Genomic DNA, 23,414 nt, shown 5'->3' with positions numbered 1-23,414 from the left:
AAAGACGCATACTGTTAGCCTGCTTTAACTGCCAGTTATGACAATATCTTTTATTCATACTTCTGGGGAAAACTGTTCCCATTGTTAAAATGCCTGAATTCTTCCCTGAGGAACTGGCTCATAGCCCTGCCTCTACCAGAGAGCTCTGCAGCTGTGAGAAGACAACAGGGATCTACAGGCTGTGCTTAGATCTCATGTGCATTTACAGCCCCAGCCACTGCCTGCGTGAGCAGAGAAGGATGGAAGAGAAGCCTGGCAATGCAGAAGATTAGAAGGGCTCAGCTTGTTTAGCAAAACAAACTCCCAGGGGGAAAATACAACATTTTCTATCACTACTGTGCAAATGTACATCACAGAGAGGCCGAGGCCACTGCTTGGGCAGAAGCATGCAGGAGGCTACGCGACTGAATCTAAACCCCAAGTGAGGGAGTTCAGTGGGATTTATCGGAGTCCAGAAGAATTAAATGGGATTCAAACAGAAAATAATCTGCTTTCAAATTGGAATTCAACGTATTTTTGAAAGACAATACAGAATAACAGGATGTCCCATGAGGTCCTAGAGTTATTAGTAAGCCATTTAAGTCAATCTCACTTTTTTTTTTTAATCCAAAAAAATTGTGAATCTGAAGCAGTCAGGTTGCTTTCCTAAAAATGAGACTCCACATACACCCACCAGCAGCACCATTGTTTTCATATTCCATAAGGAGCTGTGTAATATAAAATACTTAAAAAATACAGATGATCGTAGTTTTCTCAAGCCAAAATAACAGACACTTATGCCGTTAATGAAAATTACTTTTGAGAGCACCTGAAGTTGAAGAAACAAGGCCCAGAAGGGGTAAGCATTCAGCAGTGAGAGTGATGGAAAAATCTTGAAGGCAAGCGCATAGCAATGGAGGTTTCAGTAATGGGGGAAAAAAATGCCTGTTGCTGCATGTTGAATGACATGAGAAATCCATAGTGAACTTTATTCATCCAAGAGGCAAACTGCAACACTGAAGGGGAATGGGAATTATCGTAATGCTTACATACACATATACTCACTGTTGTAATGACAGCATGCAGGGGGACAGAATTAGGCCATCTGGTCAATTCTCACAGGTCCCAACCTTTCAGTTCTTGACTGTCCAACCTCCATGACCTTCTCTTAACATTTGAGTAACGACATCCTCAGATGTGAAACACCACACGATCATCAGGCCTGGTTTTGTGCACAGCCACAGTCTGCCCTTCAGGCAACATTAAAGCGTAGCAGCACCAGCCCTGCCTGACCAGGGACACCTCAAGCACACCAGATCCTCCTGAACCTGACTTTTGTCTTCGTTTTCCAGGAGATTCAGCCCAGCAGAGGAAGCTATTTCATCACAACTCTTTATCACATCAGGGAAAAAAGCCTTCCACAACTTCAGTTTTCACTAAGTCCTTAACTGCCAGGCCAAGACACTTGCCATCAACCACAGTGGTAAGCATTGCAAATTAACTTCCTATTAGGAAATTTCATGGAAAAGTCCAACACCTCAGGCACTCTAACCCCACAGCCTACACAAAGAACTGTGATGGAAATGGTTTATTTTTAAACTGTACAGCTAATAGTACACATAAATGTGAAACAACAGTTTATTAGTTACTATCTGATTCATATCTGCATCAAGTCTAAACACTAGCCCACAAACTGCTGGCTTCTCTTATTTTGGGGGGAAGACTTGGAATTTTCCTCTGCAATCTACACACAGCAATTTATCCATGTTTAAATCAAGTTTCTGATGTTAAAATAAACATTATCTGTATGCAGTCCAAGACTGGTTCTCAAGTACCCCTACATCCCAAAGGGCCACGTGTTCCTTTTCAATCACTGAAAACTTCCATCCTTTTCCAACCTTTCAAAAAGGCGTTTGAGTTTTTCATTGCTATACTTAGTTGAAAAAATAAAACAATAACAAAGCACAACCACAAATGCGGGCTGGCCTGAAAGAAATTATTCATTTTCAGTCATGCCAAGATATACAGTCTTAAGAACCATGCACGTATCTGGGAAAAAACAACTCTACCCTTGAGACGTTGCCAGTAAGTACCTTAGGGCAGCGTATACATGGAAGGTTGCACAGTTGGAAGTGAAAGGCAGCCTACAGAATTACATATGGCAGGCCCTTAGCATTACACAGGTTAAGGCACTGAGCAAGATGCCTACTGAAAATCCAACTTGGTTTTACACATGCTGAAACAAAGCACTTGGATAGAAGGGAGGTAGGTCCTTTAGGATAAAACGTAGCGTGTCTCTGGACTCTGGAGCACTTCATTGGCTTGGCAGTCCTCTGTGGAACACCAGCACCACTCAGACACTTGAAAAAAAATACTTACATGCCTTTCTAGATCTTGCATAAATCCATCATCGCACACACATGAACTTTGGGATGCATAGAAACTAATGGGCTGGGGCATCACTCTGCCAAGGCACTGGATAGGAACCCACACTTACCCTTTTGTCACGTGCATGCGACAATAGCACCTGACAAAAAGATCATTAACTATATATGACATTCAACTGTTGAGTTGGCATCTGGAAGTTGAGACCAGGGATACCTAACATCTGAGTTAAACAATGGCACTTTGATGAATTCTGGACTGTCCGGCAATAAGCATTTTAATGAGTCTTGGACAGCAGCTGGGAGCCAACTGCTGACTGTGCCTGCCCACACACTGACACGATCCTGCTGAGTGTGGGAGCGTGTGCCTGGAGCATTTTTTATAATTGTTTTGAGGACCATTTTGTAGTCAGCTATGGCCCCGCAGTGATTCATGTACCACAGGTTGAATAACACCAGACAAAGTGACCTTTTTAGTCCTTTTTTGGAAATTTTTGATTTGATTCTACGTAGATGCATCAGTCTGACCATACACTCAGAAACTGCTGTACCAGTGGGGAAAAAGGCATAGGATATGCCCAGATGAAAACAAGATAAATAAGCTGGTTGTTCTCATCAGTACAGTGCAATTTGTTTATAATGCATGTCTAAAGGGGTAACTCAGAAACAAGGAAGACCTGAAGAAACAAGCATACAGGGAGGTGGGGGAAATAAAGTTAAGAGGGACAGAGAAAGAAGAGAAGAAGAACAGGTGAAATAGAAAAGGGGGAGAGGCTCAGACAGCCTTTGTTATTAGCAAGCAGCAAGAAAAAAAAAAAAAGCAAGGAAAAAATCCCAGGATGAGAAATCATAGGCACAGAACCTCAACTGGAAACAACCTTCTGACATCTTAATCAACAGTTGAAACTGTTCAGGAAGCTTTGTGGCTACTACTGGAAAATCCTCTTGTTGCTGGGTGCTAACAAGGCCGTGCTCCTTCCCAACTAAATTGCTGAAACAGAGGTCAGTGTTGTAGTACTGTCAGGCAAGATCCTTAGGGCTACAAACCAGGCCAGAGTGGAAACCAGCTGCAGAGTAAAATCAAAATGCACACAAGCCACTACATTGATTTATTAATCATTTCCATGAATAATTACTCACAAAAATTTTTTAACTTTTAATACTGTGGCTGCAACAGGGTTTCCACCCTGCTGTTCCAAAGCAACGTGCAAGCCAGGAAAGCTGCCAGAGCAGCTCAGCTTCATCCACCACTGAACACGAGTGTTCCTCAGAGCAGTTAACCTCCAGCTAAAGACAAAAAAGTAGCTTCACAACAGCTGCACACAATTTTGCTGCACTCACGATGCACACAGATGGCTTACAGCATAACAACCAGACCAGTCTACAGTCTTAGTCTAGAAGTTGCTCCAAGGCACATCAAGTCATCTACCCTGCTTACAGTGAGTAGACCACAGAACATACCAAATGGACAACTCCAACTGCTCCAGTTTCTAGAACAGTAGTGGTCTTTTATACTTTGTTTTCCTACTATAAGTTAATGCCTTCATCATTATGATTATATCAGAAAAGTGGACACTAAAGTGTTTCCTTGTGTTTTTTTCTATTACCGTCTCCTCCCTGCAGTGCCATTGAACTTAGACTCCCAGGTTCAAATACTAAGTCCGTCTCCTGACGGTGATATTAACATTATTATTGATGCTTACAATTACAGTTAAAAATCCAGCAAATTACAGAAAGGAAAAAAAAAAAAAAAAAAAAAAAAAACACTGCATGTGGGTTCTGATCATTCCCACACTGACTTGCTGGATCCATAGCTTCAGGATATTCTGCCATCCAGAATAGCCAGGGACTAGAGACTCCAGAGTTCGTGCTTCAGATTTGGAAATGTTTTGGGCTTCCAGGGCTTCCCTGTTCCCAGCCAGAGAGTTTCGAAATCTGCAGCTAGAGTTGCAGCTCTGGCTGGAATGACTTCCAAGTTAGCAGCAAGAAATCTGGAAGCAAAAATCCCCACAGATGAGTACTCAAAGGTCTACAGGTTTTCTGTGCTTTGATACATGTGCAGAAATGCTTCCTTCTTCTCCTGCCTCCTTCTCTTACCCATCTTCTGAGCAGCTAACTGACCAAGACAAAATTAAAATAATTAATCTACTTTTCATCCCACAGAAAGCAAATTTCTAGCTTGAAGGATAAGAAAAATATTAAGTGACCAGCATAAATTACAGTCTTTGACCTCAAGAGGTTACGGGGTTAATACACAAGCAGGCACAGATGACACAGAGAGGGGGGACACAAGGTTAGCCTTATAGTGGTTTAACCAAATTCCACTAAATGTTCATAGATAAAGCCAGACTCTCCTCAACTCCACAACTAGGTTTTCATCAGCTCAAAGGAACCAAGACAGTCTAAGAATGTGTTTAAACTAGAAAAAAAGTGATCTTTTTAGCAAGAATATATAAAACATTGAAAACCGACATGAAAGAGGGATAACTGATGAGATTAAAACGCTTCCTGCTCACTCAAAAAGTATTAAAGGATAACAATGAGAAGAGCAACGTCAGGTATCTGGGAAAATGAACAGATGAGTAATACAACAGTAGAAGCTCTGCTGAGAACCCAGTGAAGAGCTCTGCTCAGAGAACAAGTGGTCCAAAAGCAGGAGGAAGGAGGGATTTGTGAACAGCAGGTTGGAGAACTGTAAGTGTACAACGGAGGTAGATTGGGACCGAGAAGTCTGCCCTCAGTTCCTCCAGCTTCAGAAAAGACACACAGGCAGGAGCGAAGGCTGAGCAACGTGCAGCCTAAGCAGCACGTAGAGCGTGTCTCTCCAACACAGAGCACGGACAAAGCTGATGAAGACAAACAAAGGTGAGGGCACACCCAAGTGGATGACCTCTGGCTTTCTTGAGAACAGGTCAACAGACTGTTCACCAGAATTAATAAGGAAAAACACGAGCACTTTCTTCACACGGTGCAGAATTGGACATTGAATTGCATTCCCATGCAAAACCACTTTACAGAATTATACCAGGCATTTGTAGACATGACAAGCACATCCACTTTATAATAGTAAAAAACAAATATATTAACAGACTTCAAATGTGCTACAGATTCTCACATTTCAGAGCAATATTAAATTTCTAACCCGTATCCCCAAGAGGCAGGTTACCCTGCGCTTTATTAGTACAGAGTTTATTGCCTCGAAGCACCAAAAAACAGACTTGGTCGTGGACAAAGCAGATCAGAAGGATCTTTGCTCCAGTGAATGTGGAAAACAAAGTGTTCCTGTTTGAATGTTATTCTCTCTCTCCTCTCTCTTAAAACAAGAAAAGAAAGCAAACAAAAGATGTGTTGCAATAGCTGAAGATTGTAAAAGGAAACAAATATTATGAAGACATTAAAGAAAGAATAGTAACATAGGAAGACATCAGGGTTAACATAACACATAGAAACACAAAATATTACAGATGAATTAGGGGTACAGTTAGGACTACCTACAACACTGGGGAAAAAAAAATTGAAATACCTCATTTTAACATAGCTAGAAATAATCAGATGTATACTGTGATGATGTTTATTAGAATACTTCACAACAACAACAACAAAAATCACATTTGCATTATGGCATGAGAAATAATTAAAGCAGTTTCAAACAATTTCACCCCATGAATTTTTGCTGATTCCTAAGTTTAAATAACCTAATTTGAATTTTAGTGAATAAAAATTAGAAACATGACTTTTGCAAAACAGCTCATGCACTGAATCTCAAATTATGTTTACACAGTCTATACTCTATGTAAAGAAGCAAACGAGGAAACCACTAGACCTTTAAGATGTGCTTTTTTCTACTCAAAGTGACATTTTGTTAGTATTTCCTTGAAGAGGCAAATATTAGCTCATATCTTTGCATACTGTATAGCATGATCCCTCTGCTGTAGAACTTTTTTCAATTTTTTTTTTCATTTTTTATTTATTTTTTTCCTTCCTGTCCCCCTTCCTCCCCCCTTTATAGTAAAGCTTCATATGGAGAAACATGATTCAATCTGGAATACTCTCTTTTCCCAATTTAATAAGGCTTCTGCCCAACTGCCTGTGTTTTCATTGAGTGTGTACTTTACCTTGAAGATCCAAATTCCTCCCATAACTTCCCTAACTCACAGCAACCTTGAGATACCAAGGAAATGATCAATTATATAAAAACACATTCCAAAGTCACTTTGGGAAGGAAGCAGAACATGATGTTGATAGCTGAATGCAGAGTCCAATGTCAAAATATATATGTATTTGCTTCACTTTATTATACCAGAAGATGCACAGAGCATGAGAAAAGCTGAAAGGTGGTCATGTGGAAAGTGTGCACAACCTGCTCAGGTCAGAGAGAAAACAAATGGCAAATGCATTGTGCTACACAGTACTGGGGAAGCAGCTGAGGTATTTAAGTACATCACCATCAAGACAACACAGCCCTAGAAGCTCAGTAAAGCATGAATTTAAGAAAAAATCAGCAGTAAATCAGTCAGCAAAGTTGCCTGTGACCAATATCCAAAAGTATCTCCAACACAGTCCAAATTACAGGGACAACAGGAGGAAGGATGAACATTACCAACTGAATCAATCTCTTGCATACAAATTTGGTATTATTCTGCTGTTTATGCACCTTAATATCCACATCTCAACAATAGTTGAACAGATTTATTTTATTATTTTTTTACAGGATTGAAAATAAATGCTTGGTTTTACATGAAAAAATAAATTAATAAGGCTCCTCCACCTCTGCACCTGGGCTCACAGATTATCAGCCCCCAAACTGCAATGACAGATCATAAACTTGCTCTTGGAAGATCAGATAAGCCCAAGTGCTCTTGTTTTTGACTGCTTTTTATGCAGCACCTCCATTCAAGGGGAAAGGTGACTTCATTATGAAAATAATGACACTCTCCTCCTTGATGGGGCATTTAAGTTCAAAAGATGTTCCTCAAGGAGTTTTTCTCAGGGAATCTTTCAATAAACACACGGAGATGTGCCAGTAGAGCAGAGAACTAGCACACACACACAAATATGCATATGGCTTAATGACTTACACGCCAATGAGCCTTACCACTGCAGCACTGAAGTCTGTTTAGAGACAAATGTACACAAGCCTTTTCTATTACAGAAAATATTATTCTTCTAATTGACTGGAAAGATACAGAACACTACAAAAGATTTACAATAGTGTCATATTGCAGAGCAATATTGGGGTTTTTTTTGCCTTTTTTTTTTTTTTTTTTTGATAATTATTCAGCTTACTCCATATATAGAGTGGAAATTTTATACTTTCCATTTGACATTGGCTTCCTGCTCCTTAGGATAAGCAAATGGATGTAGAACCCTTACAATGCATTTAATTCACACAGGCAGAGCTTTTTGCCCAAACAAGTGCCTCTTTCTTCTAGTCATATTTTCTAACAAACTATTAAAGAGAATTCTCATAGAATTCCTGCACGTAGAAATGACTGCAGTTTGTGTAAGGTCTCTGCTGACTTAAGAACAAGGCATGAGAGAGTTCAAACTGCAAAGCAGACCTCTGCTGTGATCTTGTATGAAACGCCTCTGTCTCAATTTATTTATTTTTTTTTCCCTCACAAAAATGCCACCTACCTGGCTGGAAGGAAGGAAGTCTGGGGTTTATAAACCACTGCTGAAGCTGGAACACACTAATGAACCCAAACTTGTCTCTCTAACAGATGGAGCAGAGAACAGTCGGATTTGTCTGGGGGTGTTTTTTGACTTTCTTTGGAAATTTTACTACGTCTTTTACTAAGACATCAGTAACACTTTCCAGGTGGCAAGTATTTTCAAAGCACACACAATACATCTGAAAGTTCTCAAAACAGAGAGAATAGAATGCAAAGTCAAAGTAGCAAGGATTATTCAAGACCATATATATTTTAAACCACCTAGGAATTAAGGTACAAAGCACAAAACAGCGTTGCTTCAAGGCCAGTTCTCAGCCACAGCTGCAGTGTATAAATCCCTCTTTCTCAACGTGTTACCCTCACATTTCATCCAATGCAATACTCCAGCATCCAAAACAATGATGCAAAACTGGCAGCTGTCCCAAATGACAACAGCCTAGGTAACTGAGTGACTTCCTACTTTTAACAAGTTCAACAGGAAATTCTCACTGATTTCGACCAAGATGCTAACCTATTTTGTGAAGTGGTAACTACAGCTCCAAGGGCTATTTAGTTTAAACAGGCAAAGTGAAAAAGCTTGTGGTTTCTTTAGGATCTACACAGAAGATAAATTTGAAAAATAACAACCTTCAACGTCCTCACTCTGCCAAAGATTTTCCTTTCTGTTACAATACGTAACATCATTTTTGGGATAATGACTCAGGCAACTGAAAATGCACCGAGATCTCAAACCTGTTGTAATAAATGGTACGTGTCACCTTTGTTAATACAACTGCTGACTCCAGGTATACATTCTGTGTCTATTACCTGCATTCACAATGTGACATTTTGCAATGAATGGTAATGGAAAGATGTTTTTCCACCAGAAAACACAGAACATGAAGCATCTTACAGTTAAACACGTTTAACTTCACTTCCAACAGAGAAAATGAGGAAAAAGCGAAGGAATACCAAAGGACATGTGTCCAATGGGGAAAAATAAAACAAAAATAAGCAAAACATCTAATTAAAAAGAGAGACAATTCATGATATTTTAAATCCTTTTTACTGTCTCTTTTCCCCCCACCAGCATTCCTATCATGGAGAATGATCTTTAATTAAACAAACTAAAGAGTTTATTTTTATAATCACCCTTTGATCCAGTTAAGCATGTAAGTTATAAACCTAAATTTAAGCCCACTGACTTCAAAAGGATTATCTCAAGTATCTATACACTTAACCAGCAAAAGTTTCAGTGGCCTTGACTTAAACATGGCTTTAAGATCATCAAATGAACTTGTCATTGGCCTTGATGTGCATCATCCATTCCTACAGATAGAGCCTAGCAGTTTACTGAGTGTTGTGATCTGGTCCAGAAAAACACGTATTTTTAAATATTTCGATATATTAGAGACTCAATGCAAGAGTGTTTGCTCATTCAAAACTCTCAAGTGCCTATCCTGCTGATAAACATCTCCGACATATTATCAATTCATGACAAGTTTTTTGTTTTCCCTTTTAGTCCTTAGCGTGGTATGGAGGCAAAATGATTAATATTTGACCATTAACCAAAATGCACATGCAAATAAGATGATTTCTGAGCTTGAATCAGAATGCCCAAATTCATTACAATATGCTAAAAATTGTCCTGTTTGAAGAATACTATCACAGCCCACAGCTTCAGAGCTACTTCAGGAGCAGAACTTCACCTATGCTCCCCATTGTACTCTGCCAGTAGCGTGCCACAAAAAGGTATATTTTTAAACATAATCAAAATGCATAACTTGAACCCTGCAAATTCTGAAACGTGTGTAGCTTTACAACCCCAAGTAACCTAATTGCATAGAAATAATATACAATGCACTATAAACTTCCTGGAAAATTCACTTAATCACATAAAAGCCAGAAGTTGCTGATTACAACATTTAGAAGCTTCACACAAATACACTGAATTTTCATTTTAGCAATTGAAAGCAAAACCATACAAATTATAAGCAGAAGCCACAACATTATTAAGGGCAGCTAGCACTAAGGAAAGAATAAGCAACACTTGAGACAAGTCAACTGAAGACTATTTTTCAGTACTTTTCATTACAGTATCAGCCTAAACCCCCAAAAGTTGTTCAGATTCAAAGAACAAGCCCATCATATTATTTTGTAGGCTGACTTGTCTTTGCATTTGAAAAAAAAATAATTTAAATATGCCTGGTTACAAAGAAAAAGATCAGAAAAAAAAAAAAAAAAAAAAAAAAAAACACTACTTCCTGCCCTGACAAGATAACAAAAAAAGCAAACAGTGATGGGAGAGGAAGTAAATGACAAAACTAACCTGATGTATATTGTAAGGTGGAGGAAAAGAAAAACTATTAAGACAATTTTTTTCAGATGATCTGGAACTCCATAATTCAACTGTTTCCTATATTTAAGCCACCTACCAAGGATATCATCTCAAAAATATCAAAAGGTGTTTATTTAAAATTACTTAAATTCCTTTACGAAAAAGAAATATACATATAGCAGTAAAAAGAAACATACATATAGCAGTATGGACTCAGGAACTAGTTTCCTATGACCCTGATCTTTGATGAAAGCAGAAAATAAACTGCTCTATAGCCAGCAGCTGAACCTTCTTTTTCCTTGGTTTGAAAAATTTATATTTAATGGCAGAGGGTAAGTCATCTGAAAATTAAGGCTCTTTTCATATTAAAGAGTTCTGAAAAGCAAGAGTCAGTTCACACTAAATATTTAAACAAATAGCAGATGCATTTTCAGATGTGTTTACTAAGCAGAATGATGAGCTGATACAATATATAATAGCATCCCTGATGTTTTTTGTTTGCTTGGTTTTACTTGTTTTTATTTCTTTAAACAAATACAAACACAGGTACCGCAGCATGCCTGAATCTGCGGACATGTGAAAGCATGGCCTTAGGCAGATGAGAAATTCCAAAAACTTTAGGGTTAGTGCATTCAAATAAGACAAGAAATATGAGCCCATACGAAAAGCCTGAATTAGTGCAGCATTTTTGTCAGCATTGGTAATGACAGGAAACCTTGGGAATACTGAAACCATACAATATTGAAATTGGGGACAACATGATAGATATTTAAGTTAAAAGTGTGTAACTTAATAAGCATACATGAACAACAACAACAAAAAACACCAGCTGTGTTTTAAGCACTTTGTGCTTGAGGTGTGAGGAGTGGCTTGTTTGGGGGTTCTTGCTACTACTAATATTCCCGAGTTAAGTAAGTTATTGACACACAAGAGCAACAACTAAAGCCACTGAATTATCCTTATGCCATCCATTTCATTCTTCTACACCCATAAAACTCTCTCCCCTCTCCATACAGACACGCATACACCAGCTCAAAGCTTTTCATCAACTGCTTCACTTTTGACATGCAAATCCTGCAAGTTTATCTGGCTCCTGCACATTTTGCAAACAGCCCCAGTAAGAGGTAAAGTTAAAAGCACAACAAATTATAATTTCAGAACGCATTTTGGGAAGAGAGGAGATTCATTTCATTGGTCCTACCAGATCACCACATCTATGGAACCTCTACAAGAAAACTTAGTTAAAGCCTATATCTCATGCACTGGTTGGTTGGTTTCAATAATAATAATAATAATTTACAGGTATATTCCTCACAAAATAGGAAACTTCATCAAATACATTATTTTGAAAAGGCTTTATGCCCAAATCTTACCACTTTCCAAAATACTAGGATATTTACAAAGCCACCAGAAAATGTAAGAATAAGAAATACAACTCATGAAAATATATGTGAAGGAGGCAACATATTTTTAGCACTCTTTTTCTCTGACTTTTCAGAAGAGACCTTGGACTAATAAATGGCCTCCACTAAGAGACACAAGGGCTCGATAAATTTGCTGGCACAAGTAAATTAACCTCCAGAATTCAGGAGAGCCGCATCCATTCGGCAGGCACTGAATTTCGCTCCCTAGAGTATTTTCTGTGTGACTGTCACTGTAGTTTCTGCCCGGCTGTTGTGTAAATAATTCCTGACTCAAATCCAAGCCAAATACTTGTTTGTCACTGAACTTAAATTTGTGTCCAAGTAGCAAAATGGTCTTTTAATTCCACTGCAGCCTCATCTCAGGCTCAGGTCACAACACTGGCCTAAACGATGGACAAGCGAGGACAATTATTCTGCCAGTTAGCTGTGTCTTAAAGGTGGATCCTGAAAATGCAAGGGATAGCAGGGAGATTGATGCAGTTCACTTGTTGAAGCCATCCTGGCTGAGCTCAGATGCCAAAAACCAACTCTCAGGACAGAAGTGGCACCTCTGACCTCCAGGCCTTTAGTGAACAAGGAGCTGGCAACTGGGGGAGAAAGATCAGCTTCCAGCACTGCCTCTGTCTTTCAACAGCAGTACAAAGGACACGGTATCTGGTCCACAGAGGTGATAAACCAAATAGAAAATAAAAATATAATCTAACCAGCTCAGAGGTATTACTCACATTTCAGAAACAGCTTTCAGTAAGCCCTGCCAGCCAACGCTGCTGCCCTGAGCCACACACAGCCACTGCTCAAAAGGACATGATGCACCTCCTGCTGCCTACAAGGGGTTATCCCACAGACATTTGTGACCACTGTAAAGGGATTTGCACACTGATAGATGTTACTGGACTATTTGTTTGCTTGAAAAAAGTATTTTCATGAATATTCTCCTGCTGCAGAAGAGGACAAACAAACAAGTTCAGACTCTGGAATACCTGGACCCCATTGCAGGCAACTGCAGAAAACCTGGTATCATTTAAATCATGCTAGCTGATATCTGTAGAAACAAAAAGCTCAAAATGTGAAAACTTATCTAAGTTCTGGTTCACTTAAACGCCTGTTCCAGTCACCATTATGTTTTTCATTTTATTTGCTAAATGTACGTGTGGTGGTTTTAACTCACATTTTAAAGCGTGGGACTGAGACACCATACTTCACTGTACCTTCACCTAGCACAAAGCTGTGAAAGACAGTTACCAGGAGAACACATCCTGGCAATACCTTACAACATACAAAAATACTGTCTGCTAATAAGGAAATGATCACAGTCAGTTATACAATAATAAATCGGCTCCCCACAAAATAATGGGGCAAAAACTTCAGTCCCATCCCACTGGTAAAACAATTCATGAATACATTTTGTTGAGAGTTATTTGTTATTACACGATATTCCTTAACTACATCTCAGAGAATAAAGAAATTATGCTGTTTTAAGAGAAGAGTTAAACTTTAGGGAGCTCTACGGTTGTGGGATCCCAAGATGTAAAGAGGAAAGTAAAACTACCAAAATATTCTCTGCAGCTTTCCCTGTGCAGTCAGAGTGGTGATTTTCACTGGTAACAAGAATTGAAAGAATGCTCCTAGCAGATGGAGATTGTGTCAGTCATGCCTGTCCTCCCCAATTCCTGTGGTAATTTTCAAAAGTAAATAAATAAATAAATTCCACAAAAAACATATCAGTATCAAAGTGGTCAGCCCCTGCTTACCTTTTTTTTTTTTTCCTCCTTCTAGCGTTTTCTCAAATTATTACAGTAGTAAGGAAAGAACTTTGCACATCACAAGTGAGCTGTAATGTGGCAATCAGTGAGGAAAAAAAAAAGAATTAGCACTGAAAATGACTTTTTTTGAAGTTAGATCATCAGCATCATTGAGAACCAGAAAACCTGGCTGCCCATACTATAGGGCATGCCAGAACAGTTTGTGTTGCCCAGCTACTCAGTACAGCTTGTGCCAATGGGAAGAGAAAGGAAAGGAAAATCAGTAGGGTGACACAGTAAACAAGATTATTTGCACCCAGTACAAGCATTAGAATTTCACCCCAAATTTTGCACTGGGTTATGCTCATCTTGCCAAACAAACAGCAAGCAGGTGATGACCCTGTCCCCACACAGGATGCTGGCACATCTCATTAGTCTGGTTTTGCAGAGTCAGGACAGACGGTGCTCTGTCACTTCGACAGAAATAAATTCAAATGACTTGGGAATAACATTCAAACAACATCAAATTTCACAGTCATGATCACAAGACCCTTCGCTGACTCAGTGCGTCCTCTTTCATAAGCACCAGCATGATTAAACAGGGACCAGACACGAGCAGTTTGGAGGACGTGGACCATCAGGGCTGGCCCACTTCAGCCACCTTACAGCAACACAGACCTGGCAGTTCTTCATGGAGGACTCCAAGCTCAGTTAATTTTAAATCATAGAAAAAAAGGCCTGTGGTGGAGCTAAATTGGCATGTGTTGAGACTCAAGGAGAGCTGTCTCCTTCTAAATGGCTGAGGGTTTCAACACTGCATCTGTGCTGCAGGTTACACTTTGCTGTGAAGTATCAGCACAGAGCTTACACCCTGCACAGCTCTCAGGCACCTGGAAAAGCAACCCTGTTGCCATTAGTGGCAAATATTTGTAGTGCTTCCCAGTCTAAGTTACTGTTCTTTGAGGAAAGCTACATTGTTTGCAGCCATATCAATAAATCATCCCTCATTGCTAGCGAATTCCCAGACCCAACCTAACTCTCCATTTTTAATGAACATTAGCAAAAGCATTTTTTGTTTTCAGAGGCAAAACAAAGAAAAATTTTTATTCGCAACCAGTATTTCACATCATCTTTCTGTAGGGGGAAAAAAGCTTGGTTATGACCCAGAGACAAGTGCTGGCTATCTCCCAGCAGTCAATGAAGACTGCAGCTTCCTAAAGATTCTGCAAGTAACCAAATGATTTGAATATCACAGATCATACAGTGCTGTTAACGGGGCTGGGCAGATCATGAAAGATGTAGATGGCTTTTGGTTATTCTCAGTTCCTTTCATGCTAAGAGGGCACTAGGGAGCAATCACTTTCTCTTTCCTATCCCCACATTAGAGCCCTCTCGGTCCTCCCGGCTGGTTTTGAGGGAATTAATGAAGAAATTAACACTGCCTGTGTCCTCTGCATGCTGATGAAAACCAGGTGTGCAGTGTCATCTTATCCTACCTGGCCAGAGCAGCAAGTTCTCTTCATCCTTAATACCATTATTCATGACTTTATCACCTTAAACACAAGCAATTACAATATGCTGTGCATAGGATAACTGACCAAATGCCCCAGTTGTTCACTCAGTAGGTACCAAGGAGTACCTGGACTCTAAAACCAGGCACTGCCTTCACTGGGGGGCTTTATTTCAAGCACCTCTCCCCACAGAGTGGGGATCACCCCCAACAGCCAGCCCTGAGCCTTAGGGCTGCCCTTGTATACTCATCTTCTGCCATCCAGTTCGGTATGTCAACTTTTCAGGAGGCATGTGACACATATCAGAAAGCAGATAAAGAAATACAGAAAGCCTTCGCACAATATCTGTAATCCCAAACTTTCCTGACATCCCAAAGTTTATAAATCTGTCAACTGAATCCAAGTGCTGGGTCTCCCGCATGCTTTCTTCAGCTTCTGAGGACCCACTTATTAGGTGTCAGATTATAGACAGAGAACACTTATCCTCATCTTTTTGTGTTGAAATACAAGCTAATATTTACTTTTTAACTTGCAACCAGAAAGAAGATGAATCATATCCTCTGTTAAAGTGGCCTCGTTTGATCGGATGTAAATTGCTAAACCACAATAACACAATTAAGGCCAGTAATGGGCCTGTATCTCTCCCTTATCTGAGGAACCGATTCTCTTCCAGCTTAAAGCGAGCAGACAAGCTCACACGGCAGTAAGCCCAGAGATGGATGTGTGTTGTCAGAACATCTTCCACGAGAACACGCTAGTTTTTTGTATTTGAGGCAAGATTCACAAAATACTTACTTGTGTACTCTTTAATCCTTGAATCCACGCTTCTAAAATGTTTCCTAAATTTCACCTCATTTCCCAGTCTGTCAAGAATCGGGAAGATAGATGGACGAGCAGAAAATAGAAAAGCACTCTTCCCTTCTTCCTCAACATAACTGGGCTGCCGTGCTGAGAATAAAGGCAAAACAGCCATGGAAAGTAAATCCTTTTTTTTTTTTTTTTGAATCTATTTTTATCATCAAGACTAAAGTATATACTCAGATGCATTCTTAAAATTAATAACGACACATGTTAGGGGATACCAAGCAGCCCTGAAGTGAACACAAGATATGCAAATATTATTTTCTGTACTCCTGTCAAACTCAATCAGCTATCAGCTTGAACCAGGAGTTCCACAAAATGCCTTCATTTAACTTGATTGGAAGGGATATTGAACAAAATTAATTCCAGGAACATCTTTCTTCTCAAAGTATTTGCTCAGATGTCACCTCAAAAAGTGGTTTAGGTGCTTTATAACAAGACTTGATTTAGCATCTTAGGCAGCAAATGGGGGGAGTAGGGGAGAGGTGATGTGCCCTGAATTTTAAAGGCAGTCTTAAACCGGTGAGCCTTTACATGTCATGTCAAAATGACAAGGTTTACTGCATCAGCCACATGCAACAGCTGCATTACTCAGCAGAGAGCACTCTTCCTGAACTCTGAAGGAAAAGATTCCTTGCAATAACCATGATTATGGCATCCAGGAGCACCACAGCCACTGCAGAGCACTGCTTCACCATGGAGGCAGTGGGAGAAACCCACTGAGGTGTGCCCAAAAAGCAGCCATCCACATAATATTTCAAATACGGTTTGAGTATCTCAAGAAATTGTACTTTTTTAATTTGGCACCAGTATTCCACATAATTTCCGCAGTGGAGACATCTAAAAATACTCGTTGAAATAGCGCTGATTGCCACACTTTGGAAAACAATCTTCTCAATAACACAAAGCTCCCACAAATCCTTCACCACAGATGAACACGTGCTCCATCTCCAACACTGGCAAAGCTTGAAACATTAACCTGTATTATTCTCCTTCACCCAGGGTACCCATTTTTGCCAAGGTGAACCAACAGTGTTGACCGTGGCTCTCTTCTTTCATTTCAGTACAACCGGCCAATTTCCATTAGTAAAATCCCCATTTTGCCAAGCTTTTGGATAACCTCCACTTCAGCACCTGACTTGTAGGAACAGCAAAGACAAGCTGAGCAAAGGACTTTTTGAGGTAAGCATTCAACACAGACGAGAGGCTCTGAAGCAAGGCAAAGGCAAACAAGGATAAGGATACACTAAAATAACCCTACTTGGAGCAAACCCCATGTGTCTGCAGAAGGTATCACTCTTTGTGATATCCTGACAGCTCTTCCCATCAAAACAGAGTTCCACATTTCTGAATCGAACCCTAGCACCAGACACATGCTGCTGCAGCAGCTCCACTGTCTTGTTTCCAAAGCACTAGACGAATTGAGCACCGAGGGAGATACAGCAGCATTTGAGATGTTCCCCAAGGCAATGCTGCCTTGGTTTGGATGGAGACAAGAACATCAGCACCAAGAGAGCCCTTTACGCTGCCATGCCTCAGGGATACACCTGACTGTACAGTGAGATTTCCACACAGCCCCTCTAGCAAACCCTCCTGCCTCCCAAACCTCTCGTCTTAGTGCCCATCACTGCTCTCCTTTCCACAGCCAGGGGCACCGTGGGCTCTATAAAGGCACATGAACAGCAAGCAGAGCTCCCAGGAAAGGGCTAAAAGGAAGCCTGCGAGGTTTGAGGAAGGAATGGCTGAGTAAAGATGGTCTGTACAAACCACTTGTGGCTCACCGTGGTGAACCTTCCATAGCACTTTTCCCAGCACACTCTTCTTTTTCAGTCCAAACCTGCTGCTACCACGTCTACAACCAGGCTTGAAGTTAAGGCTGCATGCTAAGTTATATTACTGAATATTTTATACCCAATCTTATTCCATATGTAAACCATAGAACATTAAAAGCTGGCTACGATGTTTGTCTAAAATAACAGCATTTACATTTGCAGAAGTCTTCTGACAGCAGGATACACGGAAAGTGCTCCGCAGAGCATCTGAATGAAAATATTTTCTAGAAACAGCAGAGGGGGATGTTAGCACAACTGGCTTTGAACCAGAATTTAACTGTATCTGTAATTGCCTTTTAACTCAATGCCATACTAAACTCCTACATTAGCTAAAGATGCACCTTCATTTCATTACTGCGCTGGCCATTTTTCTGGCTAGTTTGAAAGCTTTATTTCATCAATTCTTTATACCCAAGGACAGTTAAATTCAGTGCTGATTAACTATTTTGACCATTCAATATTTTTTCAAGTCTAAAGCAGAAGATTTCCCGTAACTGGAATTCTGCTAAATTATTAGCTAAACTTGAGCAATATACAGTGAAACATACTTTAGGTAGTAATCATTTACTTAGGCACACCAGAGGGTTTTTTTTATTTGCACCGTGGAAATACAATAAAGAAAAGCATCAGTGCTAAGAGTATTAAAATATAAATCTATCCACCTTCAAAATGCAGATGAAAAAGATTAAATAGAAAATATGAGCAGGCGTGAACTGTTACCAAATCTGTATTCTGACTGGCATTAAACCCAGCAGAGCAAAACCATTACCACCCTTTAGTTGCAATAAAGACAAGCCTGCGTGGTGCAGCTCATGGCACAACCTTTATGCGGGATGAAAGGCGAAAAAATCTTTGCACTTTCTGACGTGTACAGATGAGACCCTTTTTAAAGTTCCCCCGTTTATAAAAGCATCTGATCCGTTTCGACAACCGCCTTCCAACCTATTTCTGTGACTGCTCAGCCACACAGATAGACTCCTGACATGGAGAAATATGACCAGGGATTTAAGCAATGACTGTATTCACTGAGGAGAGAGGCGAGATCTAGCTTCTCGCAGCCGAAATACCTGCTCCCCCTTCAGTCACTGTTTTTATTACGTCATGTGCCTGCGATCAGCCTCCCGCTCCGGGCAGGATTTGCCAGCAAGAAGCAGGACTTCCGAAGCAGACCTTCACCTCCAACATGAAAGCACGATACTTTTGCACAGAGCAAACAAAACCCCCTCGTTTTTAGCGTTGGGGGCATTCTTGCTCCCAGCAGGACAGCTCTCTCCCCAGCAAGGCGGCAGTGCAAAGTCAACGTCCTACTTCATGGTTCATCCACGCACTGTCGTGGACCCAGTGAGCCACAAATGGGTGACGGCAGGGGACAGGCATACCTGAAAGTTCCCCCATGCAAGTGGGGCACCAGCCGGCCTTTCTCCCCTCTGACTTACAGGCTGGCCAAAAAGCAGTGGCACGACAATCTCCGATGGTGGAAGCCCTCTTTGGGGGAGGACAAAGTTCCCCTTCTGGCACCATAAGTGGTTCTGAAGAGCAACCAGCCACTACCCACCTTCTTCTCTCGACAGCACAACCCCGAAATTAGGATTTGAGCCCCCGGCAGGGCAGAGAGGTGGGGTCCCCACGCCAACCCCCCACACCCACTCAGCACAAAAGGGGCAACCTCCATCCCCCAAAGCACTCGTGGGCCCCCCAGCTCTGCCGTGCCCCTGCTGGGGGTCGCCTCCTCCCTCCACCCCGGCCCTGCTCGCCCCCACGGGGGGCTGGGCGACACGGGGGGTGACACGGGGGGGGTCCCTCGCAGCCCCACGCGGGGAAGTTTCACGGAGTCACCCCGGGGGGGGCCGGCCCGGGGGCGGCGGCACCGCGGAGAAAAGTTACTTGTCGCTGCCGGGGCGGCACGGTACAGCCCGGTACAGCCCAGCACGGCTCGGCACAGCCCGGCACGGCCCCACCAGCGGCCCCAGCTCTCCCCACAAGATGGAAGCGCGAGGTCGCCCGTCCCCGCGGGGCGCCCACCGTCGAGCCGGGGGCAGCGGGCACCGGCAGCCCCCCGCCCGCCCTCCTGGCTCCCTCCTTCTTTCCTTCCCTTCCTTCCCTTTCTTCCCCTTCCTCCCTCCGTCCCCCCGGCGCTCACCCCGCTCCTGCTCGGCTTGCAGGCAGATGGGGATGTTCCTCTTCCAGCCCGGCATGGCTCCGCGCGTCCTGCTCAGCGCTGCGGCGGCGGCGGGGGGCTCATGGCAGGGCGCGGCGGCGGCGGCCACCGGCGGCTCGGGGATGGGGCGGCGGCCTCGCCGCGAGAGGGAGGGAGGGAAGGAGGGGAAGGAGGGAGGGGAAGGAGGCGGCGGAGCCGGAGGGATGGAGAGGAAAGGGAGCGGGGAGGGCTCGCCCCGGTTCAGCCGGGGACAGGCGAGGGGCGAGAGGAGGAGGGATTGTGGGAGGGGGAGGCGCGGAGGGACGGCCGGCCCCCCAGTGGAGGAGCCCCGGCAGGTGGGGCCGCGGGGAGGGACGGGGGGAGCCGCCAGGTGGAGGGGGAGGCCCCGCTCCGTGTCCCCAGTGCTTGTCCCCGCTCCTTGTGCCGGCTCCTTGTCCCCGCTGCAGGCGCGGGTGGGAGCCCCGCTGCCGCCTGCACCATCTTGTCACTTGTTGGAGGGAACGAGGGGTTGGGGGGGACCCTGCTCCTCCGCGGGGCTCCCAAAATGTCGGGCAGGGCGTACGTGGGCACTCATGGAACAGCACCCACAGCCCCTGGGTCACACAGAATCATACAGTCACTGAGGCTGGAAAAGCCCTCCAAGATCATCTGGTCCAACCATCCGCCTACCACCACTGTCACCCACTAACCCATGTCCCTAAGCACCACGTCCAACCTTTCCTTGAACACCCCCAGGGATGGTGACTCCACCACCTCCCAGGGCAACCCGTCCCAATGCCTGACTGCTCTTTCTGAGAATAAATGCCTCCTCATTTCCAACCTGAACCTCCCCTGGGGCAACTTGAGGCCCACCCAGACTCTGCACCACACAGGGCTCAGGATGCTGTTGTGACAGGTCAGGTTTCTGGCATTATTCTGGCCAGTGCCTTACAACCCTTGGACCAAAAGACCTCCATTCTCACCGTCAAAATTGGTTCTTACACAGCCATGTCCTAATAACAGGCTAATGCTACAGCAATTAAATATTCCTTTTATTTATTTATTTATTTTTAAGCTACTGTAAAATTCAAAGTCTCGGGTTTGAATTTTATTTCTAAATAAGGATAGCAGTATAAATGAAGCCTAATTATTTTTTTTCAAGGCACTTCTGGGGGTGGACTGCTATATGAGCTTCACTGTGCCTACCGGTTATGTTGTGACTATTTCTGCATTGCCTGTCATTTCCTCGTATTTATAGAAATTAAGTAATTTTACATGGTCAAACAACTATCCGCGAGCCCTTCATTCAGACGAAAATTTGAAGGGTTCCCTGACTTTAATTTCTGTTGTAAACATGATGACAGTTTCCTGACACAGCATTTTTCCATGTTGACTTGGTGCCAGTGCATAAAGCAAATGTGCGTCTTGGTACTCATGAAAGCCTCTTGATTAAAATCCCACTGATGAGAGCTGCAGTGACTGGCTTTTCTTTGATTGCACTTAGGCCGAGGTTTCAGCTGCAGCAGTGCTGTATTCGTGCGTGGCAGGGACACCGAGCAGGACCAGTGTGATCCATGTCCTGGATAAGGCACATCCTGGGCTCCTGCTGAATTTTGGAGTATACCACACGGAGCTGGTTTTGCTGTCTGTGAGAGCGCAGCTGATAATGGATCAAAACAAAAACCAGTGGCACAATGTTACCAAACTGAAAGCATTTTAACAACTTAGAGCTGGCAGGCTGAGTTTTCATCAGGATGAACACGTGAATGTTTTGTCTCGTTACTGGGGGTGCTAAATTTGGATTTATTGCATCCTTGAACCATAGCCTTGTCTTCAAGAAGAGACATATTTACAGTCATATTCTTCTTTTGATATCCCTTTACTTAAAATGGTTATTTTTCTCATTGGTATTTCTACAGAAAAAAATGTGAGTGTGCCTGTGAATGTCTTAGCATTCTAAAATAAGAGATCTTCAGCCAGATGCGTTGCTTGCAGGGCAAAGCTTCCAGAAGATGCCTTTGGGGTGTGCTGGCAGAGAGCTGCACTGCCCAAGGCAGGTGCAAAGGAAACAGGGCCCGGAGTTGAGCTTGCAGCACCCTGCAGCTGCTCAGCACTGCAAGCACCCACACGAGGATATGGGGCTAAAAACTATCCCAAGGGTTTCTGGAGTATACGCATCAAGGAGACGGTTTTCGAGGCACTGAAGTGGGTTAGAGGCTGTGTTGCTTTAGAAGCTGCATCATAAAAACATGCTCTGACACTTATTCTCCTAACCCGTGCCATTTCTTACAGCAAACTTGGGCTTTAAAGTGTTATGGAATTAAATAAAACTTTAGATGATTGTGTGTCATCCATGTCCTAAATCTTACCTACTGCCTCTGATGTCCAGCTTTTACTCCTAGCCTTTCCATTATGAACAGAAAAAAAAAAAATACAAACATTGAGCCTCAACATTGTAGTTCAGATCCTCCAATCGACTTTTTGCCAGCATTGGAGTTGTGCAAAATTGCAGGTCAAAGGAATAAAGCAGTAGATTGCCCTACTCTCCAGCCTCCAACAAGCCATTTTCTAGCTATTTTTTTATATTGCCATCACTTTTAAAGTGAGTAAACATTCTCTAGGACTGAATGTGGGATTCTTCAAGGTCCTGGGGGAGTCATAAAATTCCAGCTGCTGTTCTGAATTTGCTCCAGAAACGTGTTTCAAAATGAGGGATAAACTCTACTTTTTCTAAATATTGCTGGTTTTTCAGGAATAAGCATACCACATGTTAAATAACTAGCAATATTCACATCATTGTGAATCATCATCAGTGGAGTATGTATGCTTCTCTAATGCAACACCTTGCAGATAAATCCTTTTAAGCAATGACACTCTGTAATTCCCCATTTCTGTGCTACAGGAAAAGCTTGCATGGGTGCCTGGCTCAAGTTAATTTAATTGCATTCTGTTACTCACATGAGCTGTTTCACACTAAACAACTGCTTCTGCATATCCCAATGCTAGTAATGGAAGAGAGCGGTCACCTGATTTAGATGTGCATTTAATGGTGAATACATCACACCAGTAGCATATAAACTTCCTGCTAGCTCTTTTCTGTCCACAGCTTTTTCCCTCAGAGGATTTTAAATGAGTCGAATCTTGATTTTCAAGGAGACAACCTTTCTTCTCACTTGACACTGCAGCATGGATGTCATCTGAAGCCCATGTAAAGCACACTGGAATTAAACAGCAAAAGAAGTACAATGTGCCCAAGGGAAGGTTTTGTTCTGTGAAACATTCTAAAGAAGAGATTCAATTTTTTTTGTTTGTATTTTTGTTTGTTTGTTTGTTTTATAACTTTTTTCTTATTTATTCCCTAAAAGCTAGTAGGAGAAATATACAGATGGGTTGAACTGAGGGCTGGAGGACTGGAAAGTTTCTCAGTATCTGCAAATGCTTACCAATAATTACCTCTAAATTACAGGAGATGCCTGAGCATTTAGGTTTTTAAACTTTGCCATTTTTTTTTTTCCTCAGTGACTGACAGTCACTATCCATGTTCATGTACAT

At 42.2% G+C, this 23,414-nt stretch overlaps 1 protein-coding gene across 4 annotated transcripts in view; it reads right to left on the bottom strand.

The window, feature by feature from the left end:
• The window catches only part of GRIP1 (glutamate receptor interacting protein 1), a 316,765-nt gene extending 296,633 nt beyond the window's left edge, over positions 1-20,132 (bottom strand). For 3 of the 4 annotated variants that reach the window (XM_084492326.1, XM_084492327.1, XM_084492329.1), the window contains exon 1: positions 19,866-20,132. In XM_084492326.1, the coding sequence (XP_084348452.1) occupies positions 19,866-19,920 (55 nt within the window). In that variant the 5' untranslated portion in view covers positions 19,921-20,132. The remainder of the gene's footprint in view (positions 1-19,865) is intronic. The other variant, XM_084492322.1, reaches the window with a different exon arrangement.
• Between the last annotated feature and the right edge of the window lie 3,282 nt (positions 20,133-23,414).

The sequence above is a fragment of the Aythya ferina genome (genome assembly GCF_964211825.1).
Source record: "Aythya ferina genome assembly, chromosome: 1".
Lineage (NCBI taxonomy): Eukaryota > Metazoa > Chordata > Aves > Anseriformes > Anatidae > Aythya > Aythya ferina.
Note: the sequence above shows the minus strand (reverse complement) of the source record. Positions and strands in the feature narration are given on the sequence as shown.